Here is a 27,836-nt window from a genome sequence, read left to right as displayed (position 1 = left end):
CCTGGCTGCTGCCAGCATCCCTGCGGCACTGCGCTCCTCGCTGCTCCTCGCTGCGGGTCCAGGCTGATGCCGGGCTCTGCTTCCCAATGAAAGGGCACACGTTATCTTACAAAGGAAATTTATTTCGTTTGAGGAAGCTTATATTACATGCATCGACCGAAGGCAGTACAACAGTGAACAGCGGGGCTGGGGTTCATCCAGTCTGCCATGAGCATCTCTGGGATAAACCAGGTCGAATTGGAGAATCGCTTTGTCTTTAGAAGATACAGTCGTAATACAAGGAATGTTTTTGTTTGCACTTTAATTACTCTTCCCCTACTCCCTGTCCCCTAGCTGCATATATTCAATGCTCCAGCTTACCAAAAAAGGAGGCAGGAGAGGGCAACCTAACACACATACACGCTCCCCCCTCCCACCCGAAACAGACCACTGAGATGGCAGGACTGAATCTAGCTCTATTCAGGGAGAAACATAAACTGAGTACCAGGAATAAAGCTCTTGCAACACGCGGTACCCTTTAATAATTTCACCAGATAAAAACCTTTTACACGTTGTTCAATGAGATGCTACAAACTCCATCAGTTCTCTTCAGTTTCACGGGCTTTGAACAAGCAGCTGAATACACTGAAATACTGACTTCCAAAAATAAAAATCTTGCATTCCTGTCAGTGTTTGCTGGATATGCTCTCATACCCACCAGACGAAGGCGTATAGTGCACCAGAGAATGCAGCCTACTATAGGCTTACTGTCAAGTAGAGACACAGAAGCAATGTATTCCTCAGAGCAGGTAAGGTGAAGGCTGGCACGTGTTTGTTTCCCCACAGAGTGACCCTGCTCAGTCCCCCGTCACCTGCGTGGCTTGGCCATCCGAGCTCTGGTTGGTGGACTGGATGAACATGGGCTGTGTGATGTCCTGGCCTGCAGGCATGGTCACTTGCTGGATCTGGTAGAGCTGCTGGAAGACAGAAGAAGGGGAAGGGAGGTGAGTTCTCATCACACACAGCACTGCTCTGTGCACAAACCCCGAGCAGCTCTCAGGTCTGTGTGAAATCCGTCCCCAGAAGCAGACCATGAATTGCCAGTAGACATTTATCACTAAATCATAAAGTAATTCTGTCAATTTCTGATGCCCAGACTGAGCTCATGCTACTTACTCAACAGCCAGGCTGAACATCAAGACCTTTATTTGTAAGCTGGTTAGGACTAAAATGGACTGCGTTAATCTGGAGCAAACGCAGAACACTGAGGAATCCACCTGAATTAAGAGTGGCACAAGATCCATTATTCTGCCTCTGGCTCGGGTCATGCTGCAGCAGCAGTGCTTTACCTGGAAGAGCTGCTTTGCCAGAACACACACAAACCCAAAGACAGTCCTTTCAGCTTCGACTCTGAAGGGCTGTAGCACCAACCCACCCCGAGCTCCTACCTGCCCATCTGTGAACTGGCTGAACTGCTGCTGTCCTTGCTGGACTTCTGTCTGCGTGATCTACAAGGACAAGAGAAGGACAGTCAGTGGCAGAGCTTTGGAGAGGGTCAGAACCCCACAGACAACATTCTGCCGCAGCCCTTCAAGAGCTTTTCCACTCTTCCAAACTTGACTGCCCCACCGCGTGGTGGGACACATCCCAGCCTGCAGCCTGTGGTCATGTTGGTGCTGACTGCAAGTCAGGAACAAAGGACATGGGATTGAGTCCTCACAAAGCATGTCCTCTGGCTTTCACAAGGAGAACGTGGCCTCCGGGATCTCAGAAGCGGCCCTCCTGTCCTCTGAAGGCAGAGCAGAATCCCTTAATGAGCAGCCCCAAAGATCATGAGCCAACCTGCCAGCAGCAGTGCTGGCCTTGAAGTGTCACTGCTGCAAAGCTTTCTGAGAGCTCACGCTGCTGCTCCTCCCTCACCCAACCAGAAGAAGTAAAGAAAAGGCTGATAAACCTGCAACCAGCTCAGAAGCAGCAAGGGCTTTATGCAGCAACACACACACACACACACACACATGCAGCTTTCACATACAGGTCAAGGAAACATCCACTGCGCTCCTTGCTTTATTATTCTGATGAAGGTAAACAGGAAGAAAAGAAACTCAGGATCCCTAGCCCAAGAGTTGGTAAACTCCACCAGAATTTGCAGTTTCAGGAGATAGGGAACAACACCGTAACAGTAACCGCCAGCCCTGCTGTTGGAGTGCATACCTGCTGTGCATTGGTTGCAAGCGTCTGGATCTGCCCCTGGACTACCTGGGTGCCTGACACAGGCTGGGCTAAGCGGATATACTGCAGCTGGCCAGCATTCAACTGAACCTGGAGACAAGCGGAGGGGGCGGGGAAAGAAAATTAAACAGGTAACTGTGTAACCTGAAACACACAAACTTGCCTTCTTGTTTCCACAACAGAAGCCAGGGTAATAGATGAGAGTGGGGAGCTCCGGCTGATCACCAGTGGGGTGAGGAATTGGCACAGGGCAAGAGCCAAGTCCACAGAACTCCTCCAGGCTCTTGAAGGAGAACCCTGAAGAAGCACAGCACTTCCTTCTCCAGGACAAAAGGCCAGTTAGTAGCTAAAGCATATTAAGTGCTATGTTTCAGAGCATCCAGAACACTTTTTTTCCCCTTTTAGTCACCAGAATGCAGCTACTGCTCGATCTTCCATTTCACACACAGACAACTCCTCCGAGCTAGCTGCACATCATGACACTCCTACTACATGCTGCCAAAAACATAAAGAAAACACAGGAAATTTTCAAATAATTGAAGACAGTAGAGATGACAAAAGTCAGGGATACCACAAGATAATATCTGGAACCCTTAAGTGCAACCCTTCTTTACCTGGCAAAGACCAACACTGGGTCAGCACTGTGTGTCACATTCCAGTGCAAGTTCATTTATTTCCTACAGCCTGGATCCTGGATGCCTGGGGAGAGGGGTCTGAGCAGAGCCATCTTAGTAACCTCAGCTCTGTTTGGGTTTCTGTGACAGAAGCAGCTGGTGGGACTAAGACACACCGAGAGGCAATAAAAAGGTCACCACGTGGTTGATACAATCATCGAGTTCTCCACGTTGCATTACTTAACTTCAGAACATTTTGATCCACAGCCTTACGGTGCATTACACACCAAGTATTCTGAGGTATTTTTTAAGGAGGGGAAAGGAAGGCATGCAGAGCACCTGAGCTCCGCTCAGTGACCATGGCTGGAGCTCCTGGCATACAGCTGCCTTCCCAGCTGTGTCCAAAAGCACCAACATCATTTCATGAGCAAACCAACTCCACACAAGCAGACATTCCAGCAAAGAATCCGTTTCTGCACTGAGCTCTGCCTGCTGAGCAAGTTCTCCCCACTGCAGCTTCCTGCTTCCATTTCAACCAGGCTCCCAGCAGAATGGATGGAAGCAATTCACACACAGTTCTTCCAGAAATGAGGGCAACCTCCAAAGATTCATCCCAGCGAGGTCAAGGCGAAGGCATGGATGAAATTTAACACGGGATTCAGTGGGCAAACAAATGGCTGCTATGTAACGGATGCATTTACTGCCTTCCTTCCAGCTTTACTCCATTTATTTAAGAAGGCCATTCTCCCAGCACTCCTGTGTTAGCAGATGCTACCAGTTCTGTGCTTCAGCCTTTTGCATTTTGTTAAGGAAGATTTTGAGCTGAACCCTAACAGACAGCAGAGTGAAAAGCAGTGCCAGAAGGTAACACTAATTGCACCAAGACAGGAAGGAGATTTAGGGGAGAAAGAATAAAAGAGGAGCAGAAAGAGAGCAGAACAGAGAGCAGCAGTGAATAGAGCAAGGACTGTAACTGTGAGTTACAGCTTCCCAGGCTCTCTGCTCTGATGGTGAGTGCGTGGCTCCGTGTTCTGCTGTATTTCACTCGCTGGAAGCAAAGAAGGGAAAGGTGTTTCCTCCAGCACTGACTGCGGTTCTTCAACATGCTGCAATTAAGAGGAATCACATTAATTACTGTCAAGGCAGTACTTCTCCTAGGTACTGAAGTGAGAACTGCATTTCATTATAACACCCCTTTGAGTTACTCTTATTAGGAACCCAAGCACCCCCAAGACAACAGATGCCCACTCAGGCAGCAGATAGCTCCATCCCAAGCTGCAGTTCCAGCAGTGCCTGAGGCCACGAGCCCCAGCTCTTCCAGGCTGCCAGGCAAGATGAGGAGGAAGAATTCTCCTGGCCAAAACCAGGTGCTAATTAAAAAGCCTCCAGTGGCTCGTTCATAAAGCGCACCATCAATTAAACAGCATCACCTGTGTGGAGAATGGCATTTCCTGCAGAATGCTTCAGCCCCTTCCAAGCTGCTTTATAAAGAATTCTCTCCCTCTGCAAATCTCCAGGTCCCTTTCCTACAGGGACTTACAGCCTTTGCTGGAGATGACTGCGAAACAAGCTTGAACTTCTTTTATTGCCACTCTGTTATAACAGATCCACCCAGGCAGGGGTAGAGATCTCTATCCAAAATGCCTTTAAGAAGTGCCCAAGAGAGACTTCCATAAAGAAAAGGAGGACAACAAATGCAAGAGAAAGGCAGTGGAGAACGTGGAGAAGAAAAAAGGCTGCTGGTGGTAAAGCACCATGTTTGGCAAGCAGTGCTTGTGCCTCCTGATCAACAGCTGGTGTAGGAATTGGCTGAAGATTTCAGAGATGAGAAGAAGAGGGAAGTGAACTGGGAGAATCTGGCAGCGTGCACAGCCTTAACTTTCCTCGAGGTGCTCTGTCAAAGCACAAACGTCTGCCAAAGGGACACGGAGCAAATCCCAGCCTGTGTGAGAGATCAGCTTTGCACAGCTGGGTAAGCCTCATAACAGCAAGAGGAATCACAAAGTGAAGCACTCGTCTTGGTCACCTGTCTGACCTCTGGGTTGCTGGTTAAGTACATGGAACTGGAAGGATTTTATTGATTTTTAATTTAAGGGGTGTGAAATTTTTCAGATGGGAACCAAAAGGCTCCGTTTTGTTGTCATTAGAAGCTACAAAGAGGAGGAAAATGACATTTTTTGGACCCACGTGTTGACTCTGGACACACGCCAGAATTTACAACTCACTGTGTGCTCAAAACCCCATTCTTAAGGCACAGCAGCCTTATGTTAAGGTGAAAGCGAGAAGATATCTTCTGGTAGCACAAAGCCATTCCTGCAATCAGCTCAGGCTGTTTTGTAGAACTATTTTTTGCAACGCAGGAGTTGATTACTAACTCACAGATGGCACTTTTCCCACTCAGTCCCACAGGTCATGGCTCCAGGTTGCAGAGGCAGAACCAAAGGAAAGGCAACACAAGTTAATCACGTTTCATTGAAGGCATGCTGTAGTGGAGAACTAATTTATCCAGGAAGTACTTTATGTACTGCTTCCTAATAATGCTATTGCACCTGTGGGGAAGCAGTGGTGGTGGGCACTACAGGGCTTGAATTTATTTCCCCCTTCATGTCACACCTGGATCGTTTTCTCTCCCGGTGCAGGAAACACACTCAGCCCAAACTTCCTCTTCCAGTTCAGAAAGCACACACACACACACACACAGCCCCACGCCGAAGCAGCTGCAGGCAGCTCACACCCAGCACCACCGTGGCTTACCGGGATCTGCTGGATCTCCCCCGTGTTGGTGATGATCTGCTGCATGACTTGCATGGTCTGCCCGGTGCCACTCTGCGCCTGCTGGCTCTGTCCTTGCGGCTGGGCCTGAACAATCTGCACCTGCTGGCCTTCTCCCACCTGCATCGTCACAGGGCTGCATTCAGAACAGGGCTGAGGCCACGCAGTGCAGCACAGCAACAGGCAGGGCTGCTGCTGAGCCCCACTGCTCCTCGCTGATGCTTCAGTCACCACAACAAGACCCGCGTGATCCTGGCTCTGGGGCATCCTGCACGCTTTATAGTAACACTACGAAGAGGGAGCACTATTTTCTGGTTTTACAGGTAGCCTCTCTTTGGCACAGTCACTCAAGAGACACGCCAAATACATTCAAGAAAATGCATGCACTGCAAATTGAGATGTCAGAGCTCTGAGGATTGCAGTGGCCTGGTGTCATGGTTGGCACCTGGTAAGGGGAGCGTGCTTCCTGCCACAGCAGTGCTCATCGAGACAAGCAAAGGGTGCCGTGCTCACCTCACCATGGGATCCTCAATATGCTATTAATAAAGGCAGGGAGAGGAAGGGAAAAACCCAACAAAACCACGCTGTAACAATAACACCACTGACTGTATAGAAATAGAGCTCAAAAATCGTTACGGCTTCACTTGCACGTGGAAAAGACAGAGTGTGTCCTATGGCTGCCATCACTTGCTCTGGAGTAACAGTCTCACAAAACAACATAACCTACAGCATAGAAATTCAAAGGGTATTTCTACTTTGCTCAGTGGACCAACACAATTCAGCTCCTTATGTTGCAAAGGGAAACCCATTTCTATAGCACTACTGACTGCTGGCAGCAGTGAGAACAGGACACGGCCTGTAGGTGAGCCAAGGGTCCCCAGCACGCTGCACAGCCCCGAGCTCTGCCCACACTCACCTGGCCCTGCTGAGGCTGAGCAATGATGATCTGCCCCGGCTGGATGGTGGTTGTAGATGTCGTGGTCTGCTGTCCTTGCTGCTGCCCCTGGACCTGCACTGCAGCAGGCTGCTGAGCGAGGGTGAAATAATACTGCACGGGTTCAGCCGGGGTCACAGCCTGACGTACCTCTTCCTGCAGCACAGCACAGAGTGGTAAATGGGGAGGGAACCCCCAGCTGCCCAGCCCAGCCACCACTGAGCACCCCCACAAGCACAAAGGTGCCTTCAGTGCCTCCTTTCTAACAGCTGAACTCGAGTAACTCAAAAACGATCACTCAAACCAGGTTTCCTCATTTATGCAGCTGTAAGAAAATCAAAACCATCTCCAGTATCCTACATATAATAACGGAGTCACCAATTTCATTATGAGAAGCAAACGTATAAAATGACCATAGCTGAAATCCACACAACTCCTCATCAGCAAATTCCATCATCACCTGTTATCTTAACACAGATTGAGCTGCAAATGCACAAGGAAGACTTGCAAAGCCTCATCTGTCAGCAAAGCCTTCTCCTTAGCCCGTGTGCCCAACACGAATCTCAGCCTAGCTCTGATGTCAAACCCCTGGGAACAGAAGCCATGCACTCGGTGCACATCTCAGGGCCTTGGTTTACTTATTTAAATCCAGCTTTTCCAGAATAACAACAACTTTGTCTTGTGTCACGGCTTGACAGCCCGACTCTGCAGGAAGCAGGGATATCTCATGAGTGTAAAGGAACAACAGCTTCTGCTCTAGCTTGCTGGCAGAAGCACAGGCTGCCGTACTGCCATTCTGTTTCATCTACGGACGTCTTCGGAAGAGAAAAGTGCCTTATAACTCAAGGTATCTCAGGCAAAGTAGATCTGGGGAGATTATGCTACGTGACAAGTGGTTAATGCTCGAGAATCACAACTCTCGAGCTCCCAGAGGAGCACTGGACCCTGCACCCAGCAGAAGACACGGCTCACCAGATGTTCACTCCATGGCAGAAGGCGTAAACAATCCTCTCCCAGCCACCTCGAGTTCACAGCTGAGAGTGTAGGATGTTTACACGTGCTACAGCATGGTAGGGTCCACGGCCCACAGGTCTGCTCCACTCCCTTGCATTAGAAGAGGCCTGCTCATGGCTTACCTTCAGTGTATCCAGCTGGGCAGGAAAAGAATTTCCATTAAACAAAACTAGCGTGCGTTGCCCAGGTGGGCATCAGGCTTGGGTAGGAGAGCCTCCTTCCCTTCAGTGCCCAACTCTGAGCCACTCAACAGATTTCTAACAGCATACCAGGAAGTGACACCCCAAAGGTTTCGCTGTTGGCAGCTGGCTGTAATGAAGAAGTGACCCCTGAGCCTGGCTCTCAGCACTACCCACAGTACTACGGCCTCCCTACACACAGCAGCACACAATTAATTCCTACTCACTTCATCAAATCCTCTACAGGAGGGATTAATAATAAATTTAAGTATGTATTCAACAGGACAATTCTCCCACTAGTCATAAAACTGCAAGCATTGAAGAGCCATGGCTGTTTCTGTAAAGCCCAGTCCTTAGGTACACTGTTTATTCTATAGAGCTCCAATCCAGCTGCTAGCTGAACCCTCAATTAAGGATGTTAGCATCTATTCCAGGTTCAAATTTTCCTTGCTACATGCAAAAATGACTTCAAATACAAATCTGCATGAAGCAGGCTATACCCCATCGTTGGGCATCTTTTATTTCCAAGCCATAGCTTCAGTTACCAGAGCAACATAACAGTCATGGTTCCCTTCTCAGCTCTTCCTCGTAACCAACACCAAGTTGTCAAACAGTTCTCTCGTGGTAAAGCACAGACTGCACCCCCAGCCAAAAAGTGCAGGCTGTCAGCCTATGGGCAGCTATTCTTCAGCACCGTGGAATAAGAGAAATATTTTCCACTGAAAAGCCCTAACCTACGTTGGATTTCTCCATCAAACTCCTCCTGCCCTTAGCAGTATTTCTCATGATTCAGCTGTGTTCAGAGTGAACCTTTTGGTATCTCTGTATCAAACCAGATACATGCAAGCTCCCACTGCAGTCACTTCAGTAGAACCGTGAGGACACAGCAGGGTCTGTTGGGATAGGAGAAAGGGAAATGGTTTCTCATTTAAAAAAAGAGAGATGTAGATTGGATATAAGGAAGCCTTTTTTACAACAAGGGTGGTGAGAAGTGGCACTGGTTACCCAAAGAGGTGTGGTGCTGTGCTCCTGCAGAGTCCCAAGGCCAGGCTGGAAGGGCTCTGAGCACTGATGGAGCTGCGAGGGTCCCTGGCACTGCAGGGGAGCTGGAGCAGACGGCCTTTAAAGGTCCCTTCCAACCCAAACAATTCTATCATTTCCAGACGAAAAGTGAAACAGCAGCTTTCAAACTCCAGGTCTACAATGGGAGCACCATCTCTGCTCACAGTAGGTACTTCTGTGGCATACAAGAAACACATCAAAGCAAAGCTTCCAAGTAAAGCACTTGCCAGAAAGCTGTTTTACAGTTCTCCAGTCTTTCCAGCAGCACTCGGAAGAAGACATTTTAAGGACCACCTTGGACCTTTCAAAGACCTCCAGAAGTATCTGAAAACCAGCTGAAGGAAGCTGGATCTGTCTCTGTGCACATGAAGCAACACGACTGGGCTTCAGCCCCACCTCGCTGCAGTTTGGGCACCGTCTCACACACGAGGGCAACAAGTGCTCCTGGAGCAATGTCTGCTGGCTTCCAAGGACAGCAGCACCCAGGTGACTGCAGCAGCCTGCAGCTGTAAACATCCGACTGAAAGCTCCCGCTGACACCTCACAGCTTCCAGTCAAGGATGTTTACAGCAGCAATGACTGCCCTGAAGGATGGGGGAGGTGGTACTGCTGGGCAAAGCTGCCTGGACTCCTTCATGGCAGCCAAAGGATGCAGAGTCAGCACAGTTTTTAAAAGTTCATTTTTTAATAGTGGTAACGTTTGTTTTCAGAGCTGTTTAGAAATGTTTTTGTTGCTTCAGTAAATGCCCAAGTCAGGCTTCTGTCATCACCCCTCTATTTCCACAAAAAAACCTAAGAATCTGAAAACTACGAAGAATAAAATGCATAAAAAGGGGCACAAACATGCCTAAATCTGAGACTCGGTACTTCCTGATCAGCTCTCTAACAATTAGAGTGAAATCACCCCACGGAAAGGACAGCCAACAGGGCAGCTCTTCTGTCTCACCTGACGCTTTGGAGGCTTCAGCTCATCTCTTGGGACGATGTCAATAAGAAAGTCAAACTGATCAAACTTGGTAATTGCCATGGCAATGTCATTCCTCTACAACAGCAAAAAGAAAAAACACTTTTCAGCTTCAGAAGCATGTTCTGTCATGAGATAAATACAGCAGAGCTTTTTAATCAAAGGTGTTCATCACACTTCAGCTTTTACAGAACCTCCCCTAGGTAGAATCTACACGTTTGGTGAGAAATAGTATCACAGGATCTTATTTGGGGCAGGGGAATCCCGAGAGATGTAGAGAGAACAAGATGCAGCATGTGGAAGGGCAAGACGCTCAAGAGAAAGCAGGAAGATTAAAAGACATAGTTAGCAAAGTGGCCAAAGGTATCAGAGAAAGGATGTGCAAGAGCCAATGAGCTTTTAAGAAACACTGGCAAGGCAAACAGCTTCTCAAAGCTGCTTTCATGTGCATAAGGATAAAAAGTTTATCTAAATAAACTTTTCTTTCATATCTTAACCAAAAGAAGAAATCCAAGCATGAGCATTAGGTCAAAGTGCTGCAGACCTGAATAGAGGCAGCCAGCATAAGGCACCACTGCAGTGGGTTTGCTTAAGATCTCAAACAACCCCACGATTGAAAAAAAAAAAAAAGAAAAAAGAATGAAAGTCTTAAAAAGGAAAAAATAAAATGCACTGTGCCATTTTAACATTCTAGCAAACCATCTGAAAAAGCAGGGCTAACCCAAGGAGCTATTAAAAGCCTCACATTCATTAACTGAAGGTAAATTTGTAAAGCATTTCTACGAACACGAGTTGAGACAGCGATGCCTGCGCTGCCTGACGTGTGGCTAACATTAAGAAGACCATCAATCCTCACATTTCAGGCTAGCTGACATTTCCAAACCCTGCACTGCCTTGGCATTTAAGTGCAAACAATGATCATGCAGAAAGCACAAGAGAGACATTTCTTCTGTTCCACGGGCAGCAGACATTATAACAGTATCTTCACCAGGAAGAAAACTTTTATTGAACAGATGTCTCTCCTATTTCATTCTCCGTGCTGAGGACTGGGTTCAATCCAATTTCCTCCCATAACTCAGACCTCTCCACTCTAAATTTTTTCCCAAATACTTGATAAGCAAAGCCTGCATTCCTCCAGCTGCACTGTCCATGCGGAGAGCAGCTGTTCTACGATGGCAGCTGCTGGGGAAGGCGAAGCACTCATAAATTAAAACCTGGGTCAATTAAAGGTCTTATACGTTAGGATCAGGATCTAAGTGAACTCTGAAATAATAGCTTGAAAGTTGTTAGCAGGACGTGCCTGAGTTAACACTTGCTGCTTACGCAGCGCCTTTCCTTGGTGTGTGTATTAAATACACCCTTCCCACTGTAACTGCATGAAAACCCGGGTTAAGGAACTGGCAGTGGCCTGAATTAGTGAAGATTAAGTGGTCAGACACCCAACAGGACACCTTTGGGCTGGAATCAGACTGCTTGCCACTATGGCCATCCCTGCATCAGTGTGGGAGAACCATTTTTGTTTTCATCTCTGGACGTTTATTGACACAAACTAACATCTACAAGCCTACCTTAGGAGAATTACTACTGAAAAACAAAACAGCCAGAAGTCCAGCAGATACAGATATCCTAAGTAATTAGAGCAGGTCACAATTAGCAGGCAGCTGCTTCGGGCTTTTTTTTTTTTTGTCTATATGGCTGTTGTTTGTTTTTAAAACCAAGTTAAGCAAAAAGCATTTAAGTAGCACGACCATAGTGGGCAATGCGCTTTGTACCCAGGTTCCTAGTGATAAAAGCCACTGTTTACAGAACACACCTCCTATTATGAAAACAAAGAGTTGGAAACAGTTTCTGAAGCTGCTGAAGGCCAGGTAGGAGCTGCTGTTACCTGCAGAGTCCTGCGCTTGTTGTCTTCTGTGTGGATCCAGGCTCGCAAAGTCAGTTCTGTTATGAATATCTGAGCTGCCTTGGCGAACAACACAGGAGCCTCAGCACTAATCATCTGTAATTAAACGTACACATTTTTTGAAGTTACTATTGAGATTCCGATGCAGCAAAGCCGTAGTCAAGGTAACTGCATAATGTTACACAAATCTGAATGGCTGTGTTGTTTAACAGTGAAGTTTGGGGAATTTCCCCATCAGCGGATCCACGGGTCTGACAGTCCAAAGAGCCTCCAGTCAGACGCAGTGCCAGAAGTACTGACCACACATACAGTTTGTCTTCAAAGCCTGCTTCTCACACACCTGGGCAGGTGTTACCTCTTGGTGTTGGGTCATGTTGAGCCAGCACCTTGCAGCTCTGAATTGCTGGGTGTACTCAGCTGTGGGCATCACCCAGCAGCTGCTGCTGGCAGTGCTGGGCACACGCAAGTGATTCTGAACGAGGACAGAAGCTGAAGAGAGCCTGGCCCTTACTTTATAGTTGCAACATGAAGATAATCTGAAATGAATGTAGAAATTGCAAAGGAGGTTTGGAGACACAGATAAAGACCATGCGCCTCACCAAATTCCTTTCCCTTAAAAAGCGTCTCGCTCAAGTTTTGCTCACGTTGAGCAGTTTCATTATTAGCTGGCTTGGCATTAGTGCTGAATCCCCAGTACAGGCTTCTTAAATAACACCAGAAGGGATGCCAAAGACTCTTTTCCCTCTTAAATCTCACCTTCCCTTCATTATCACAAGCTTGGCACTCGCTCACTTCAGACATAAATTGGGACCTGAGGGGGTTGGGCTCCTTGTGGCCGCAGGCTGAAAGAATAGCTCCCTTGGACAGGGAGACACAACACACCTTTTCCTGACTCTCATTTCACATTTAAAGGCTGTCCTGGGAGAAGGATGGTGCCACATTGAGAATAAGAGTGCAATCCATTCTTTTCTCTCTCAGGAGAGCCACGTTCGATGGACTCTTCCTATTTAAACAAACAGGAGGGTTGGAGCAGTGCAAGACTCAACATGCACTCAATCCTCCCCCCTTGCTTTTCTGCTGCTAACCTTTCACCAGTTACTTTATCAGATACAAAGATTCGGCTCAAGTATCAGCACCAAACCCACCTTACCTACCCAGGTTATTACTTTTCCACAGAACAGTGCAGCAGGTTTAAGTGCTATCACTGTCCAGGTTCAACCTTCTACAGCTTTGTGAAAGGAAGAGTGGAGAAAAACAAGGAGACATGAGAAAAGATGGTTCAGCACTAGGAAAAAAAAAACAAGCAGCCAGGAAACACCCGGAATTATGCAGCAGATTGGTATATAGCAAAAGAAAGCAGAATTGAAAAAGTCTTCAGCAAAGATCCCAAGTGATCTTGCTTCCCCACTTCAGTTTAATTACAGCAGGCCAGCTAACGGTGCATTCCAGTAATTGTTCTGTAAAGTACCTTAAAAATAATGATAAACAATGACAACAACAAGTAATGAATTGCAAGGAATTATAGCTACAACATCCACCAAAAGGGCCATAAACACTTAAGACAAAAGCCAGGAGAGTACCTTCACATCTTCATCTAGCTTCATTATCTTCTTAATCCGAGCCAGGGGCAGCTCCTGAACCCTGAAGTCTTTCTGCAGAGAGATCCACATTTGAGACAGAGGTAAGAAAAGTTAAAACAAATCGGCGTTGTTTGAAACTGAACCAGCTAAAACTCGATAGAAATAACTCATGTTCTTTGAGGTGTGGCAGTTCCTCCTCAGATCTGAGCATTCCCATCCGCCTCCCTGTATTTCATACAGCACAGCAGTACCTCGGCCTTCTGTCAGACACTTGCATTTACAGTTTCACCTCAAAGTTGAAGTCCTTCTGCAGAACAGAATGTTTCTAAAGTTATAAATAGATGCAGAAATGTGTATTTGAAGCAACTAATTCAATTAGGTGTCTTAGGACTGAGAAAGCAATGGGATTTGCAAGGACTCACCAGAGGAAATGAAGGCAAATAAGAGCTGTGTTGCCATAGGATGAAATCTCTGCTCTACTCGCACTTCTCCGCTGCCCAGTACCAGTTTTAGTGTCAAGAGCCCTGCAAAACCTCGTCCACTCCCGTATTTAAATGGATTTCTTGCCATTTTCCAGCAAAGGGAACTGCTGACTCAGAACAGGCTAAGGATGGTTTAGGAGGCAGGGAGGAGAGGAAGCCATCGCTGCAGTGAATCACCCTGCCCTGCTCACTGCTGGCAGCTGCTCAGCAACAGGGATGCACTGAGATTCTCTGCACGGGGATGCCAGCACAAACCCCTGAGAAGATCCAAGGGGTGAGGGAAGCTGCCGAGCTTCACTGCAGCACTGCCCTCCCTCCTCTGCAGGTGCAGAAGAACAAAAAATCCACGCTGTGCAGCCACCAGGAGCCCCTTCAAAGAGGGAGAAAGGTAAGGTTATGTCCACTGCAGCACGAGCGCAGAATCCCTGCGCACAGAGGGCTTCCACAAAATGTCCTCTCCACAAAAATGGCACAAAAAGTGAAAGGAAACTCTTCTCTCTTGGGAAGAGAGCACTGCGAGACATGTAAGTGAAACAAAAGAGGAAAAAAAATACTGAAAATGCCATTTTCTACTAAAATAAAGTACAGAAGCTGTATGTGGTACAGGCAGCGCTCCGGCAGGGGGTACCTTATTAATTTATGTAGGAAAAAGATAGATATGGATATATATTAGAACACACCAAACCTTTCTGCTCTCGCTCTGGAAAGAATCTTGGATGCGGTACCTGCAGCAGGAGGGCAGAGCCCTGGAGTGGAAGGACTGGGAGAGGGCAGGCAGGCAGGAGCTGTGTCTGAGCACATCGGGGTGGCACTTCCCACCAGTCACCATCACATAAACAAGTCGGGAGGTTGCTAGGGCATGAAGAAATATCCCAAAGATTTCCTTGAGTTTATTTTGTTAAGCTCGTTCCTTTTTAAAGTGCTCCATGAGCTTTGGGCCTCAAGGAAAGATGACGACAAAATTCTTAATTCGTGAAACTCGTAGTGGTGTTAATTATTTCACTTCCAAGAACAAGAGAAGTGCAAGCAGACACTTGCAGCTACAAGTGCACTGCACAAGGTGCAATGCTATTAAAACCTTCAGAGAACAGAGACAGTGGGAGAAACCAGAGCAATTTAAAGAGCCTTTATTCCTTTAAGGCTGACAGGCAAATGTCACATAAATCAAAATCAATACGCCAGTACCGCGGTGAAGGGAAGCGTGACCACGACTGGCTACTGCCCAGCACAGCTAACTGCAGACACCAATTCTTCATCTTTTCTTTTTCCCAAATTAGGTCTCAATACTTTCCCAGGCCAATTCTAGCTCACTGCGGAGCTGCGATGCTTGTTTCAGCCTAATTCTGCTTCCTGCTTCTCCAAGAGAAAGCTACAGCCCCTTGTCCTGCAGGACAGCCCGGTGCTCCCAGCTCTCACAGAGCAGCTCCCTTTTTCCTTCCCTGCATTCCAGCCAGTGGAGGCACGCTGCAAACGCCCCAAAGCAGAGAGCTGTGCAAAGCAGGCCTTCCATCACAGCTGCTCCCACCTGCACAGCACAGCACACACAGATGAGCTCCGAGGTTACTTCCAGCCACGTGCATGGCAGCACAAGATGCACACGGATGTCAGGGTTTGATCCTGCTGGGAACTGCCACATTCAGATGTTCTGCACTAAATCCTCTGCCCTGCTATCTCTGCTCCAGTGTCTCCAGTTAATTTCCAGTGACTTCCTACCTTGCCATGCGATAAATAGCTTCACATAGCAGTTAAAAATTAAGCTGCCCATACTTGATAAGCTGTGGAATAAACCCCTTTCATGTGGAGACAAAGACAAACTACAGCTCTTGAACACAAGAGTAAAAGAAGAAAGTAATTAATTCTGGTTATGCATACAAAATTCTACATCTGTTTCTTCAATCAACTATCTGCACGCAGGCAGAAAAAAAAGCAGCTTATCTTCCAACTACTGGATTGGGGTTTTCACTTTGAAGAGCCCGTCTTCAACCAGAGCTCTTTTGTTTTCACTCGCATTACAAGCTCAGGATGTGCCTGCAGGACTGCTGCATCACAGCCACCTCTCCATCTCTCTCAAAAAGCCATTTTTTATTATATGCCCTCGTTCTCAGGCACATCTCTTCTGGGGATGGAAAAATAGAAGCTACTTAGTCCAATTCCTATTCTCAGCCTCTATGTGATTTTTTTTTTTAATGAAATGTCTTTAAATTAATGAGGCACGTGATAACGATGCATTTGGCATTCAAGTGATTTTCAAGACTTCAGACTTGTCAAAGGAGGCGGTTCTGAAAAAGCATAATTGTTCTATACAGAAAATGAAAACCACAAATTCATTCACAAAATTGCCACTGTCTGCCAATAGCCAGATGTTTGAATTTATAAAGAGGCAGGGGGGGATTAAGAGTGCTCTTACATGGAAGTAACTCTCATCACTTATTTTGTATCACCGGAGTTGAGAAGCAGCAGAGCAGCCTGCGCAGCACAGCGCGAGTTACAATTCAAATCCCTCAACCTCCTGTTAGCTCAAAGCACTGAAGGCAGCTACACCTGTAGACGTTCTGAAATGCACCACGGGCTCTTTAGCAGCAGTGTGACCCGCTGAGGCACTCACCACTGTGAGGTTGCGGATCTCCTCCATGACGCGGGGCCAGAAGGACTGCAGGCTCTGCTGGGCATCGCTGCTGCTGCCTGTGGCGAAGCTGCCATCTGTAGACATGCTGGAAACTGGGAGAAAGCAGAGCAAGCATCAGCAGTGAGAGAGGGATGCAGGCATCCACAGATCCCCTCCGAGTCCCGGGGCTGCAGGAAGAGCCCAGCCTGGCCAACCAACAGGAGAACTGCCAAGGAATGCCAGGCCACGTCTCAGAGGTTATGAGTATCTTTACGTGGCTGCTGAAAGTGGGATATTTTTTTTGTTGTTTTTGTTTTTTTTTTTCAAAGATTGTAGAAGAATACATAAAAAAAGGAATTGAAAACAAAAGTTCTCTCCCCATTCCCTTATTAGAGTTCTGTCTTCTCACAGGCACTTACAGGGCACAACCAGTGCTCGCTCACAGCCCATACTGCAGTGTGCACCAACATTTACTCTAGCGCTTCTTACAGCCAACAACAGTGCAGAATACAGCAGCAAATCCCCTCAAGGTGAAGAGACGATGTCAAGGTCAGCCTGGTATTATTTCTAAAAAGCTTAATTAAACAAATTCTTCTGTGCCTGGTAGAAAGGTGTCATTGTGCACAGACCTCGCTATCTGGCAGCACGGCAGGAGCCCAGCAGGCAGCATGGAGCAGGCAGCCGTGCCCAGCAGGGTGCAGGACCTGATGTTCCCAGCACAGAAATGTTTGGGTGGACACCAGAGGAGTTGGTGAGCACCTCTTGAGTGAGCACAAGCACGGAGCCCTGCGGCAGTGATGCTAAATGCTCCTGGGGACACCCCAGGCAGCTCTGAGGTCCCCACAAGACGACAAGAAGTACAAAGAAGACATCTCTGAGCTTCTCCTCATGTACAGCAGCTGTGAAGAGAGCAAGGGTGATACAGCTTCCATAGGGAAACACCTCCAGAAGGGCAGAAGACAGCAGCCCACGTTCAGCTGGGACACGAATGGCACAGCTCGTGTTGCTGCCAACCCTCAGCCCTTCCCCGGGCCAAAGGCAGCACAACAGCAGAGTCCAGCACCTACAAGCCCAAAGCGAGGACATGGCACGAAATCCTATGAGCTGATGAGGGAGAGGGACGGCGCAGCACCTCCTGCAGGCTGTGCTCCCCAGGCAGCCTGTGGGCAGGGTTCTTTCCCTTCAACCACCCTGGGAAGGAGGAGCTGGGGGGAATTTTGACAGAGCACAGCAAGGAGGAGGGGACAAGACCACAGTGAAACAGGTGCTAGAGACAGGGAGAACTGCAGGCACCTATGGAAATCAGTGACTGACAAGCTGCTTGATGCCTCTTCAACAATTATTTGCATTATAATGCCATCCTCCTACAGACGAAGATATTTCAAGTATTTATAAGAAAATACAGAGATAAATATTCTTATGAAAATTTAAAATTGGCCCTTGATTCCTCCCCATGATCTGCTTTGTGAAATACAGACAAAAAATAGTGTAGATACACACAAATAAAGCTAATCCTTTCTACCTGGCAATATTTCAGCACTGACACTGGATGGGATCCTTGCTGCAACTGGAGATGCCATTCATCCTGGTGCCACGCCAAATCACTTCTCAGGCCTGACTCAAAACCACAGATGTCTTGCTTTCAGCCTGCTTAGATGCTGCACTGGAATGCAACAGAACCCTAAGAAGCAACAGGTTAAAGATGGAGCAAAGGGGAAGAAAGCTCTGGCATCAACACAGCATTACATGCAAGGGCAAATGAAGCATTAGGTGTAAGCCTCTGTCACTCATCCAAACTGGGAAGGAGGAGCTGGAAACGGTTTGCTTCGGTCACCCAGAATTTAAAGGGGCCTCCTGATGAAGGCCTAGAATTCCCACCTGCAGAGCACACACAGCACTGGTTTCAGAACTGCAATGGAGAGTGACTACTGAGAAGTGAGAGGAGATTGCCTCCGAGCAGGCAGAAGAATTGCCCATAGTCTGGTTTCTTCATAAAACTTACAGAAGGAAATAATGGAGACTCTGAAATAAAAGCCTAAGTCTACTAAGGCATTATTCCAGTTCTTAGTTCCCACTAGGAGAGATACATAAGGGACCTTGAATATGCCTGCAAGCATTAGAGGAAGACTGTAAAGAAAAAGAAAACAGAAAAACCCAAACTTCCATGCAAACCCTCAGCGTTGGCTCCATGAAACCAACTTCAATAACAGAACCATTCCTGCACCATTAGGTAAGTTCCTTCACCCGGGGGAACTGCGTTCCTGCGTTTTAAGAACGCCTCCTATCAGGAATAGCAGCAGCAGAAAAAACACCCCAGGGCTGGAGATAAACCCCCTGAGCTAGTGGGAAGGCAGCTCCTGTGGGCTCATGGGATCAGCATCTCACCCTGTTTATCTGCTTTGATACGCAGGGAACTTCGACAGCACCCTTCCACTTTGCTTCCCCCACCCCAGGACTTCCTCCTGTGGATCCCCACGAGCTCCAGGCTCTCCCACCTCATCCTGCTGCTGAATGACAGAGGCTCAAACCCATCTCACGTAACTCCACTCGGCACAAGCAAACAAATCCCAAAGCCCAAGGCCCCCAAAGCACACACCAGGTAAGAAATGGCCACGTAGGAGTGGGCTGCATCCACCCTGACACCATGCATCCCCTCCGAACAGCCCCTGGGTGCCCCGTGAAGGATAACATTCTGTTTCCAGACACAGGGAAAAGGAGGCCAAAATGCTGAGGCCTGGGCATAAAATGCCTGGAGGTGATTACAGAGCAGATTAGCCAGCACATCTCAAGAACCAAGGCAGCAACACTTTGCAATTAGAGCTTTTCTGCTCACCAGAGCAGAACACCTTTTGCAGACGTTAAACTTACAAAACCCTGTGGCAGCTGACAAGTGCTTAAGGACCTCACTTCGTAGGAGCACAAAGCAGCCATGAAGACGCTGCTGCTGTCTGTGGTTGTTTTGTTTTTAAATAGAGCCCCAACAAGGATCTTTCTTTAATGCCTGGGAAGGGGAAGCAGCCAAATGAAGCCGTCTCCCCCTGGACGCCTTGATGCACTTTCAAGCAAGAAGTTGCTACTGGCAACACAAGCTGCAGAACAGCTGCAAACTAAACTCAGAGCTCTGGGTTCTTGCAGTTCCACCTGAAAAAGCTCCTCAGCTGGAAGAAGTGGCCATAGAGGGCAGGAGCCGGGGCACTGCCACAGGGCCAGGCACAAAGACAGCCTCCATCTCCCACCTCCAGCCCCAAGCAGGCCATGCCCAGCAGCAGCTGAACAAACCAGGTGGGTGGAGAGCAGATCTAAATGCGATTTATCCAAATATCTGAAGGGATATGCAAAGTAAGAGCGCCAGAGGGACGCGCTGAGAAGCTGTGAGGCTCTCAGGGAAGGAGGAACCAGCCCCCACCACCAGGCATCTGCTGGCAGGTGCTTTGCATGGCACAGCGCTGCTCCCAGCCCGGCTTGATGAGAAGGAGCCCATTCTGCACAGCGCTCCATGGCAGCAGCGTGTTCCTTCCCAGCACCTTCAGGATGTGGCTCAACCTGCAGTGAGATGGAGGCTGTAAAGAAACAAGGCAGAAGCACAGACAAGTGCTGTGCCTCAGCACCCTCAGCTGCAGGTACAGATGTATTGGTTTTAACTGAAAACTGCCTCTGCACGTCCTCCCCCCATCAGTCTGTCACCATTCCTCTGTGGAATTACCACCTCCACAGACAGGGCTTTGAAGAACCACCACCCAAAAGGCCACACGACTCTGTTGGTTTTACACTTCCTATCACACAAACTCATAGAAGCCTAATTATTAGGAAGTGGTGTTACAGAAAAAAAAGCAGCACTGCGTCTCCTTTCATGTTACTACTTTTTGATATAGCAAAGAATAAAAACCAATGCCTCTGCACACAGCAAAACCCTGAAGTACGAACGGATCCACAGAGCTGAAAAGTGAGCATCTGGAACAAGCTCTGCTCTGACATTCAGCACTGCTTCCAGCGTGATGCTCTCACTGCAGCTCTGTTCTGGGAGCCTGTCCCTTGATTAAAAAGTAAGATGTGCACAGCCCACTTGCATATCTAAAGAATGAGCTCTGCCTAGCAAGAAGTGCCAGACACCTGATCCTGCCCAAATCAGGAGGAACAATCTAGCGACGCTGAACTAGTTTCACAAGAGGCACATACAGGTTTACACGAATCCAGTAACACATTTCTGTAAATGGTGGCAGAGGAGGAGCCTTCAACGTCTGACAGCCACGTGCCAGCACCCCCTGTGAGATCCTGCTCTCATGATGGCCATTAGGGCATCCGAGGGAGCAGCAGAACCCCAAACAGAGCATCAATCCACTTTGGAATGGGCTACACCAACCCTGAGCCCGGGCAGCCTTTGTGATGGCCGATGCTGAGCTGGCAGCACATCTGCATGCTGCGAGGAGCTGCGATGCTTTGTGTGCCATCGCATCCCCTGCGACCTCACTTCAAAACAAACCTGTGGAAGTTGTGCCAATGGGCTGAAGTGCTGCCACTGAGATGCCTCAACTCACCGCACAGCTCCTCTGCTTTGAGAGCCACTCAAGATAACACAGGTAACCTTCTAATTCCCATCCAGACCTCCTTTCCTGAAATAAGGTCACATTTATTGCAATTCTAAGGAGACGTCATGTCTATATGCAACAGTTTTTGAAGCAAAATCAGCCTTGAACAAAACCAACCAAACAAAAACCAAGCAGGAAGCACAGATAACAAGCAGGACGTCCCAGCCAAGAGCACACCCAGGCTCTGCACAAAGCATCCAGACACACAAGTACTTAATGCGAGTGATCAGAACACAGCAGCACAACTTCACTCCTTGCAGCACACACACAGGGTCTGCTCAAAGCACCAGAAAATAAACGTCAGGTGAGCTGAATGGATCTGACTGATGCTCAGAAAGGGACAAAGACAGCAGGGTCAGCACAGTGACGCTCAGCACGTGGCAGCACCAGCGATGCTGCTGTTACTAAAGCATAAGAACAACCACCTTTAACTGTGGGTAATAATTACACATCAAGTCACGGCAAAAATGCAGGCCAAAATCATTCACCCAAGCGATGTGGGAACTCCATTTCTGTAGAACAGTCCTGCAAAGCCTTGCAGGCAGTGGGAAAAGGCCATGCTCACAAACCTACAAAGATTCTCAAGTTCTGCTCTCGATGAAAACAAACTTTCAACCTCTTAGGAGCAAATTCCAGAGGTTTCTGCATAACCACCATAATTCAAAACAAGCACTTCCTTCCAGTGTGCCATTATAAGAAGCTTCTGCAACCCCTTGGTTTATTTTTAACCTTGCCTTCTTGCAGCATTGCACACGCAGCTGGTCCCGTCACCCCGTGATGTCGGCATGGAGGATCATCCAGGGCTGGATAAGGTGTACATTTGTAGATTTCTCGTTTGATAAAATGAAAATTGACCACGACAGACGGGGTGGTTGAGCTGGACTGTTACCTGTGGAGGATACAGAGCGCATCTTGCTGCAGGTTGGTAAGAAAAGGCTGCACATACAAGTCAGAAAGGGCTGAGCTCGAGTTGTTCTTGCCTTGGGGCAGAAAAACAAATAAGATGACCTCTTCAGGTGCCTTCCAGCCCTTTCTTCTTGAACTATTTAGCAGAATATATTTTATCTTCAAAGCACTGTTTGAACATTAACTCTCTCGTACCTCTAACTCATTACTTGTTTTCATTCCTGCGAGGCACAGCGTTTGATTTAAGCCCAAATCAGCCGCAATGCCAAGGAGAGGCTCTGGATCTGCATTTCTACCAGCACCCAACTCCTCAAACGCAGCTCCACCGGGACGTGGCTGGGCCCTGCCCACCAGGCATGCTGCCCTCGTGCCCCATCTGCCCTGCACCGACCCCGTGCCCACTGTACTCCCAGCACAGCCCCTGCCACCTGCTTTGGGCAGGCTGGGGCTGGAGGAGCAGGGCTGGATTCGAGGCGGTGCTGCAGCTCCTGCAGAGGGGAGGCAGAACAGAGCATCCCACCGGCTCCATCCACACAGAGCACAAACTGACCAGACAGCTTCTCCTGACACGGAATTACAGCCCAGCTTGACAGAGCTGCACAAAAGCTTCAACAAGCTCTAGGCTGTCACTGGATGAAGAGCTGGCACTTTCCACGCAGGCTGCGCAGGACGAGAGCCACAGCGCCGTGCTGCCCTGGGGTGCAGGATGGGAACAGCCACAGCACTGCCCTGTGCGTCACCCAGAGGAACCACAGCACCTTGCTTACTTCTGTACAGGACACAGCGTGACCCAAAGGCAACGGCCATCACAGGAGGTGGGACGGGGCAGCCTCAGGCTGCTGTCAGCTGGCTTCACTCCTTCAGGACAGGAAGATAACAGCAATCACACTCACACTTTTACAGAAACCTGAGGTCACTGCAGTGCACGAGCTACCTGACAGCACTGCTAAAAGCCACCACACAGCCGTGCACACAGATACACCAGGCTGGTATCACAACCCCCAGCAGCACCGCATGGCACAGAACTGAGCTTCGGCTTGAGAGCTGCCTGCCCACAGCTGTACTGAATCCAAAACTGGGCTGCAAACCTTCAACCACCACGTGGAAAAGAACGCCGGCAGTTTTCTTTCGGAAGGTAAAGCAAACAAAATAATCTGAATTGCTGTTTGCGTTGGTTATTTTACTCCCTTCTTCTTTGAATGAAAGAGCACAAGGGTCATACTTGATATTTGGTATTTCAACAGTTAAACATTATTAAATAGATGCTCATCTAGGGCAGTTGTGCTCCAGTTTTAATGCAGTCTTAAGCGTTGCGTGTTTCTTTGCTCATCTGCTGCACTTTTAGGCTCAGTCACCACCGTCCTGCTGGAGAGGGAGGAGGGCAAGGCAGAAAGAAGGACTGAAAGCACACCTAAACAGCAGCAGATGTGTGAACGGCAAACAGGAGGTGATCACAAACCCTTGTGACAGCTGTAAGCAGAGGGAAAGGCTGCGCCAGCTTTAAGCATTGCTCCTGAGAACTTTGCTGCTCTTGGTAGAAAAAGGAACACACGGCTTTTAGGGGCTGCAGGGCTCTTTGCCCTCCAGGGATTATTAGAACACTCGATGGTCTTATTTCCTTCTTTACTCCGTTTCATAAATTAAATTAACAAATGGCATCCCACAGAAGTTAGAAGTAATTTTTGTAACACAGGCTCAAGCTTTTAGCTTCCCAAGGTCAGAAAACCTCACTTAAAGCACAACCTACGGTGCTCAATGGCCAGGCAGAACGCTGTCATGAGGCCTTTATTTTTTTTTTTAACGATCTCGTGCTACAAACATCCAAATCTACACCCTTGTGGGTCACCTTCAATGAATAAAGAAGACAGCTGAGGGTGACCCACTTTGACTCATCAGGCAGTGACCAAACAGGACAAGGCAACAGGAGAAAATCCCCAAAGCGAGATCTCAGCAGGCAGGAATTCTTGGGTTCTGAGCAATACACAACAGGAGCTTCCTCAGCAGTGCCCAACGTTTGGTCACACAGACAATGCCCCCACAGCAGTTCTTTGGCCACTATGAAGCACAACAGCAAAACAAGAAAAGAGCTGAAGTTAACCAGACCAATCTGATTCACTTCCAGTGCAGGCAGCCCTATTAAGCTGCTTCCTGTACCCACACCACTGGGATACAGATGTCACGCTGCATTACATAAATACCAGATCCCAGGCCAATTCAAGGAACCCAACAAAACAAACACCAGCACCAGCTCTGAAGGTGACCTCCTGCAGGCACCCACCAGGCTCCAGGTGCCTCAACCCATAGGCAACAGCTTCCCACAACAACCCTGCATCCTCTAAGCCTCCCCTGCTGGTGCTGCCAGCTGCTGTAGTACAAGAAATAACCATGGAAAAGTCCTCAAATGAAACCTAGGGCCTGGTTTGTGGGCCTGCTCAAAGCAGGGACCTTTGGGGCATGGAGAACACACGCCAACCCCACAGAGCAGCACAGCTGGGACATGGGAACCTTCCCTCCATTCCATGGGTTACCAGAAGGTCAGAGCGGGCAGAACGTGTACACAAATCCCTTTTCAGTGCTGGAAGCTTCACGGCTTCTTTTTTGCTGTTCTTCTCCCAGGAAGATCAAGCAGCACCTACTGCTACACATCCACAGCTCCTGCAAGCTCAAGATCCAAAACACGACGAATGCTGGGTGTAATGAAGGCTCTGGCTACCTCTCAAAAGCATAGAGGAGTTGAATACATCCAAAATACATGGAAAAAAACAGCTTAAAATGGCTCATATCTACACGTAGAGGCCAGCAGTGACCTTGCTGGCAGCAACACCCAGATGCCCACAGCCGCTTCAGGTGCTGCTGCTGCTCCACCAATGACCTGGAGCAGCCACTGGTACCAATAGGGGATGGTTTCTCTCTGCCACTTTCAGACTTGAAGCCACATGAAGCCACAGAAAGCTTGAGGAAGGGCAATGCTTCTCATCAGCTGTAATGGAATTAAAATACCCAGTGACGCTCAGAGGCTGCAGCAACTCCAAAAGCACTCAGGTTGCAGCCAGAGCCCAGTGTGGTCCCTCAGTTACAGGTGGCATCACCGAGGCTCGAGCTCAGGGAACGCGCCCAGCTCTGACATAAGATGCACAACATAATTACCTCCAGTTCTGAGAACAGCAATTCTGAAGCCAACAATTTGCAGCTGGAGAACAAAAAGCCCTGAAGTGGGCTCAGAGCACCGGGTTGTGTCCTGCAGCCCACCGGCACCGCAAGGACGTGCCAGCAGCACCCAACATCCCGCTGCAGTGCAGGAATGCCTGCGATGTGCACTTACTGCTGAGCTGCACACCATTCCCCATGCCCTCGCTGCCCTGGGCGAGGGGAGCAGCTTCATTTTTCAACTCGCATTCTTTTTTTTTTCCCAGCCAAAGTGCCGACAACAAACTTTGTCCTTCATTCCGGAGGCCGGGAGCCGCGGCTTCTCAAGGTCACTGCTGGTGATGTGGGGAGGCCTCACTCGGGCACTGGGCTGCAGCTCAGCACCGGCTCCAGGCCCAGGCTTGGTTCCCCGGGGGCTCCCCGCTCACCCGTGTCGCTCTCGGCTCGCTGGCCGTTCCGTGTGCCCAGCGGCGCTCGGCCTCTCAGTGACCTTCAGTGTTCGGAGGCAAACGGGAGAGAAAACAAAAGGGCTGCGGGCAGGAGCCCGGGGGCGGCTGGGGGCCCGATGCCCACGGTGCCGTCGGGCCGCAGAGGCCGGGCGTCAGAGCCGGCTCCCGCATCCCCCTTTACCTCCCTCCCCCTTCCCCAGCCCCGCAGCTCGGCGGGCACCGGGGGAAGCGCTGCCATTTTGTGCCCCCCCTCGATCCACGCTCCCGGTTGGCGGCGCGGCCCCGCGCACAGCTCAGCCCGGGATGACCCCTCCGTTCGCCTGCCCGCACCCCCTCCTCCCCGACGCCGGGCGCTCGGCCCGGAGCACTGAGCCGCGCCCGCAGCCCGCAGCCCCGTCCGTCGTTGCGGAGGGGAGCCCCGCGCGGTGCCGGGCGGTGCCATCGCTGCGCTGTCACCGGGCCGCGGCCGCCCCCCGCCCAATCCGCGCGGCCCCCGCCAGCACCACCATCTCACCGGGCCGCAGGGGCCGCCCGCCGGGCAGGACGGGATGATGCCGCGGGGCTGCGGCCCCCGGGCGTCCCGGGCCGGTCCGCCATTCCTTTGTCTTTGAGCTGACCCCTGCCTGCCGGGACTCCGCGTCCCCGCCGGACCGGGGCCCCGGCCCCTTTAACAGCCGCCGCTCAGCCTACCCTGCTGCGCCCGCCCCGCCGCGCCCATTGGCTGAGCGCCGCCGGGGGGAGACGCAGTCCCGCGCACTCATTGGCTGCCGCCGGCGGCTCGCCCCGGCCGTCCGCTTCCTGCTTTAAAGTTACCTTGAGAGGCAGCGCAGGGGTCAGAGCGGCGCCCGCCCGCGGCCCCCTCGGCGGCGCGGCCCCGCGCCCTCCTCTCCCGTTTGGCGACGCCTATTGGCCAGCCGACACGCGGAGGGGGCGCGCGGCGCTGCCGATTGGCCAGCGCGGCTGTCGCTCCCAGCAACGCCCGCCCCCTCCTCCGGCGGCGCGTCACGGGGCCGCGCGGGAGGGCGGAGCGCGGAGCCGTTCCCGGGGCAGCGCGGGGCCGGGTTGTTGGGCAGCGCTGCGGGGCCGCCGCTCAGGGCACCCACCCGCCGCTCGGAAGCGATGCCGAGAAATCGCAACAAATAAAATGAAAGCGGAGCCTCTGCCCGACTTCTGCATCCCACGGTCAGCGGTACCTGCTGCACCAAACCCAGCGTTCGCAAAGGGCCGTGCAGTGCCAGCAGCATCGCGACAGGCTGTGCCCGTTCGTCACCAATGCACAAAGGACAGCGAGCTGCGCGTAGTTTTAAGCCAGCAATGTTATGAGGCTCAATGTAATAACAGCAGCTCTGTCCAAAAACATAACCTCGTTTAAAAAGGCGTGGATACACCTATCAGAAGACACGCAATGTTGCCATGGGCAACAGCAGTGCCCGCTGCCTGATGAGCCAGGTGTGTGTGCTGTGTGTAGGACCCTGTTTTCAGTCTGCTCTGCAGTGCACTGGAACCAGCCGGGACCCCCATCTCGGCTGTCTGCAGACAAAGCACTACGAGGAGGCAGACTGCAGGCCAAAGGGCCGCCGGCGCTGCCGTTCATTCCCTGAGTGCTCCGAGCCATGTGTCACACACACACCGTGAGCAGTCCCTGCCAGCTGGTGTGTCCTAAGCCTGCTGCTGCTCCACAGCCAGCAGATAGGGAACGCTGCGGTCTGAATGGAACCGAGCCGACCGCAACAGCTGTTGGCCCTGGGCCGCGCTTCTGTCCTTCTCTCAGGAACCGCGTTTACGGTGAGGACTCAGCACAGAGCCGCGCACACAGCACAGCTCTGCCCGCCTCACGGCCCGGCCCCTCCTAAGGCGTGCGGAGCAAAAAAAAAAAAATCAAACAAACGAACGGGTATCGGTAACAACTGGTAACGGGACGCGGAATCGCGCTCTCCGCAGCAGGGCCCCGCCGGGCCCACACACCGGCACAGACTCGCCCAGGCCTCGCCGCCCCCACCCCGCGCTGCGCGGGGAAACGGTTGGGCTCCCGGTCCGCCTCTCAGCAGCCAATCAGCGCGCGGCTTCTTTCGCCCGCCTCCCCCTGCATGGGCCAATCAGCGCGCGCGGTGAGTCTGCGCCAATCGGAGCGGCGCCGCCGAAGAGGGGGGAGGGGGAGAATCCCTCGCGCCGCCCCCGCCCCACGGCTCTCGCTAGGCCGCCGCCTCCCCCCCGCCGTCGTCCAACCCGCCCCCCGCTCACTCACCGTGCCGGTCGGCGCCGCGACCTCCGCCTCCTCCGCCCGGCGGCCGCGCTGCTTCCGGCCCGGCTGGCGGGAGGCGGGAGGGAGGGGGAGGGGTGCGGCCGGAGCAGAGCGCGCGCCCGGCGGCCGAGAAACAAGATGGCGGCGGACCCGTGAGGCGGCGGGGCGGAGGCCACGCCCCTCTCCCTT

The 27,836-nt window shown here is 50.5% G+C and overlaps 1 protein-coding gene across 7 annotated transcripts; it reads right to left on the bottom strand.

Moving 5' to 3' along the window:
* Positions 1-101: 101 nt before the first annotated feature.
* NFYC (nuclear transcription factor Y subunit gamma) lies at positions 102-27,836 on the bottom strand. 7 transcript variants are annotated; one of them, XM_085208605.1, is made up of 10 exons: positions 27,651-27,833; positions 16,318-16,430; positions 13,231-13,302; positions 11,633-11,746; positions 9,730-9,825; positions 6,511-6,684; positions 5,577-5,714; positions 2,191-2,298; positions 1,428-1,487; positions 102-953 (listed from the first exon to the last, which is right to left on the bottom strand). In XM_085208605.1, exons 2-10 carry the CDS (start codon positions 16,420-16,422, stop codon positions 837-839), a joined length of 984 nt encoding a protein of 327 aa, XP_085064731.1. In that variant the 5' UTR covers positions 16,423-16,430; positions 27,651-27,833; the 3' UTR covers positions 102-836. The 7 variants fall into 7 exon arrangements, with proteins under 7 accessions (XP_085064731.1, XP_085064730.1, XP_085064736.1 ...); XM_085208604.1 differs by having other exon boundaries at positions 102-956; positions 27,651-27,831; XM_085208610.1 differs by lacking the exon at positions 27,651-27,833 and adding an exon at positions 25,920-26,092 and having other exon boundaries at positions 102-956.

This window comes from Meleagris gallopavo, chromosome 25 (assembly GCF_905368555.1).
Source record: "Meleagris gallopavo chromosome 25, MGAL_WU_HG_1.1, whole genome shotgun sequence".
NCBI lineage: Eukaryota > Metazoa > Chordata > Aves > Galliformes > Phasianidae > Meleagris > Meleagris gallopavo.
Note: the sequence above shows the minus strand (reverse complement) of the source record. Positions and strands in the feature narration are given on the sequence as shown.

What these genes read in the sequence shown, in the direction of transcription:
- NFYC (XM_085208608.1), bottom strand. Translation starts at nt 17,897, where the DNA reads ATGGCATCTCCAGTTGCAGCAAGGATCCCATCCAGTGTCAGTGCTGAA. An exon ending in AGATCCGCAACCTCACAGTG is followed by an intron (nt 13,303 to 16,317) that starts GTGAGTGCCTCA and finishes ATCTCTCTGCAG; the next exon opens with AAAGACTTCAGGGTTCAGGA. An exon ending in ACAAGCGCAGGACTCTGCAG is followed by an intron (nt 9,826 to 11,632) that starts GTAACAGCAGCT and finishes TTGCTGTTGTAG; the next exon opens with AGGAATGACATTGCCATGGC.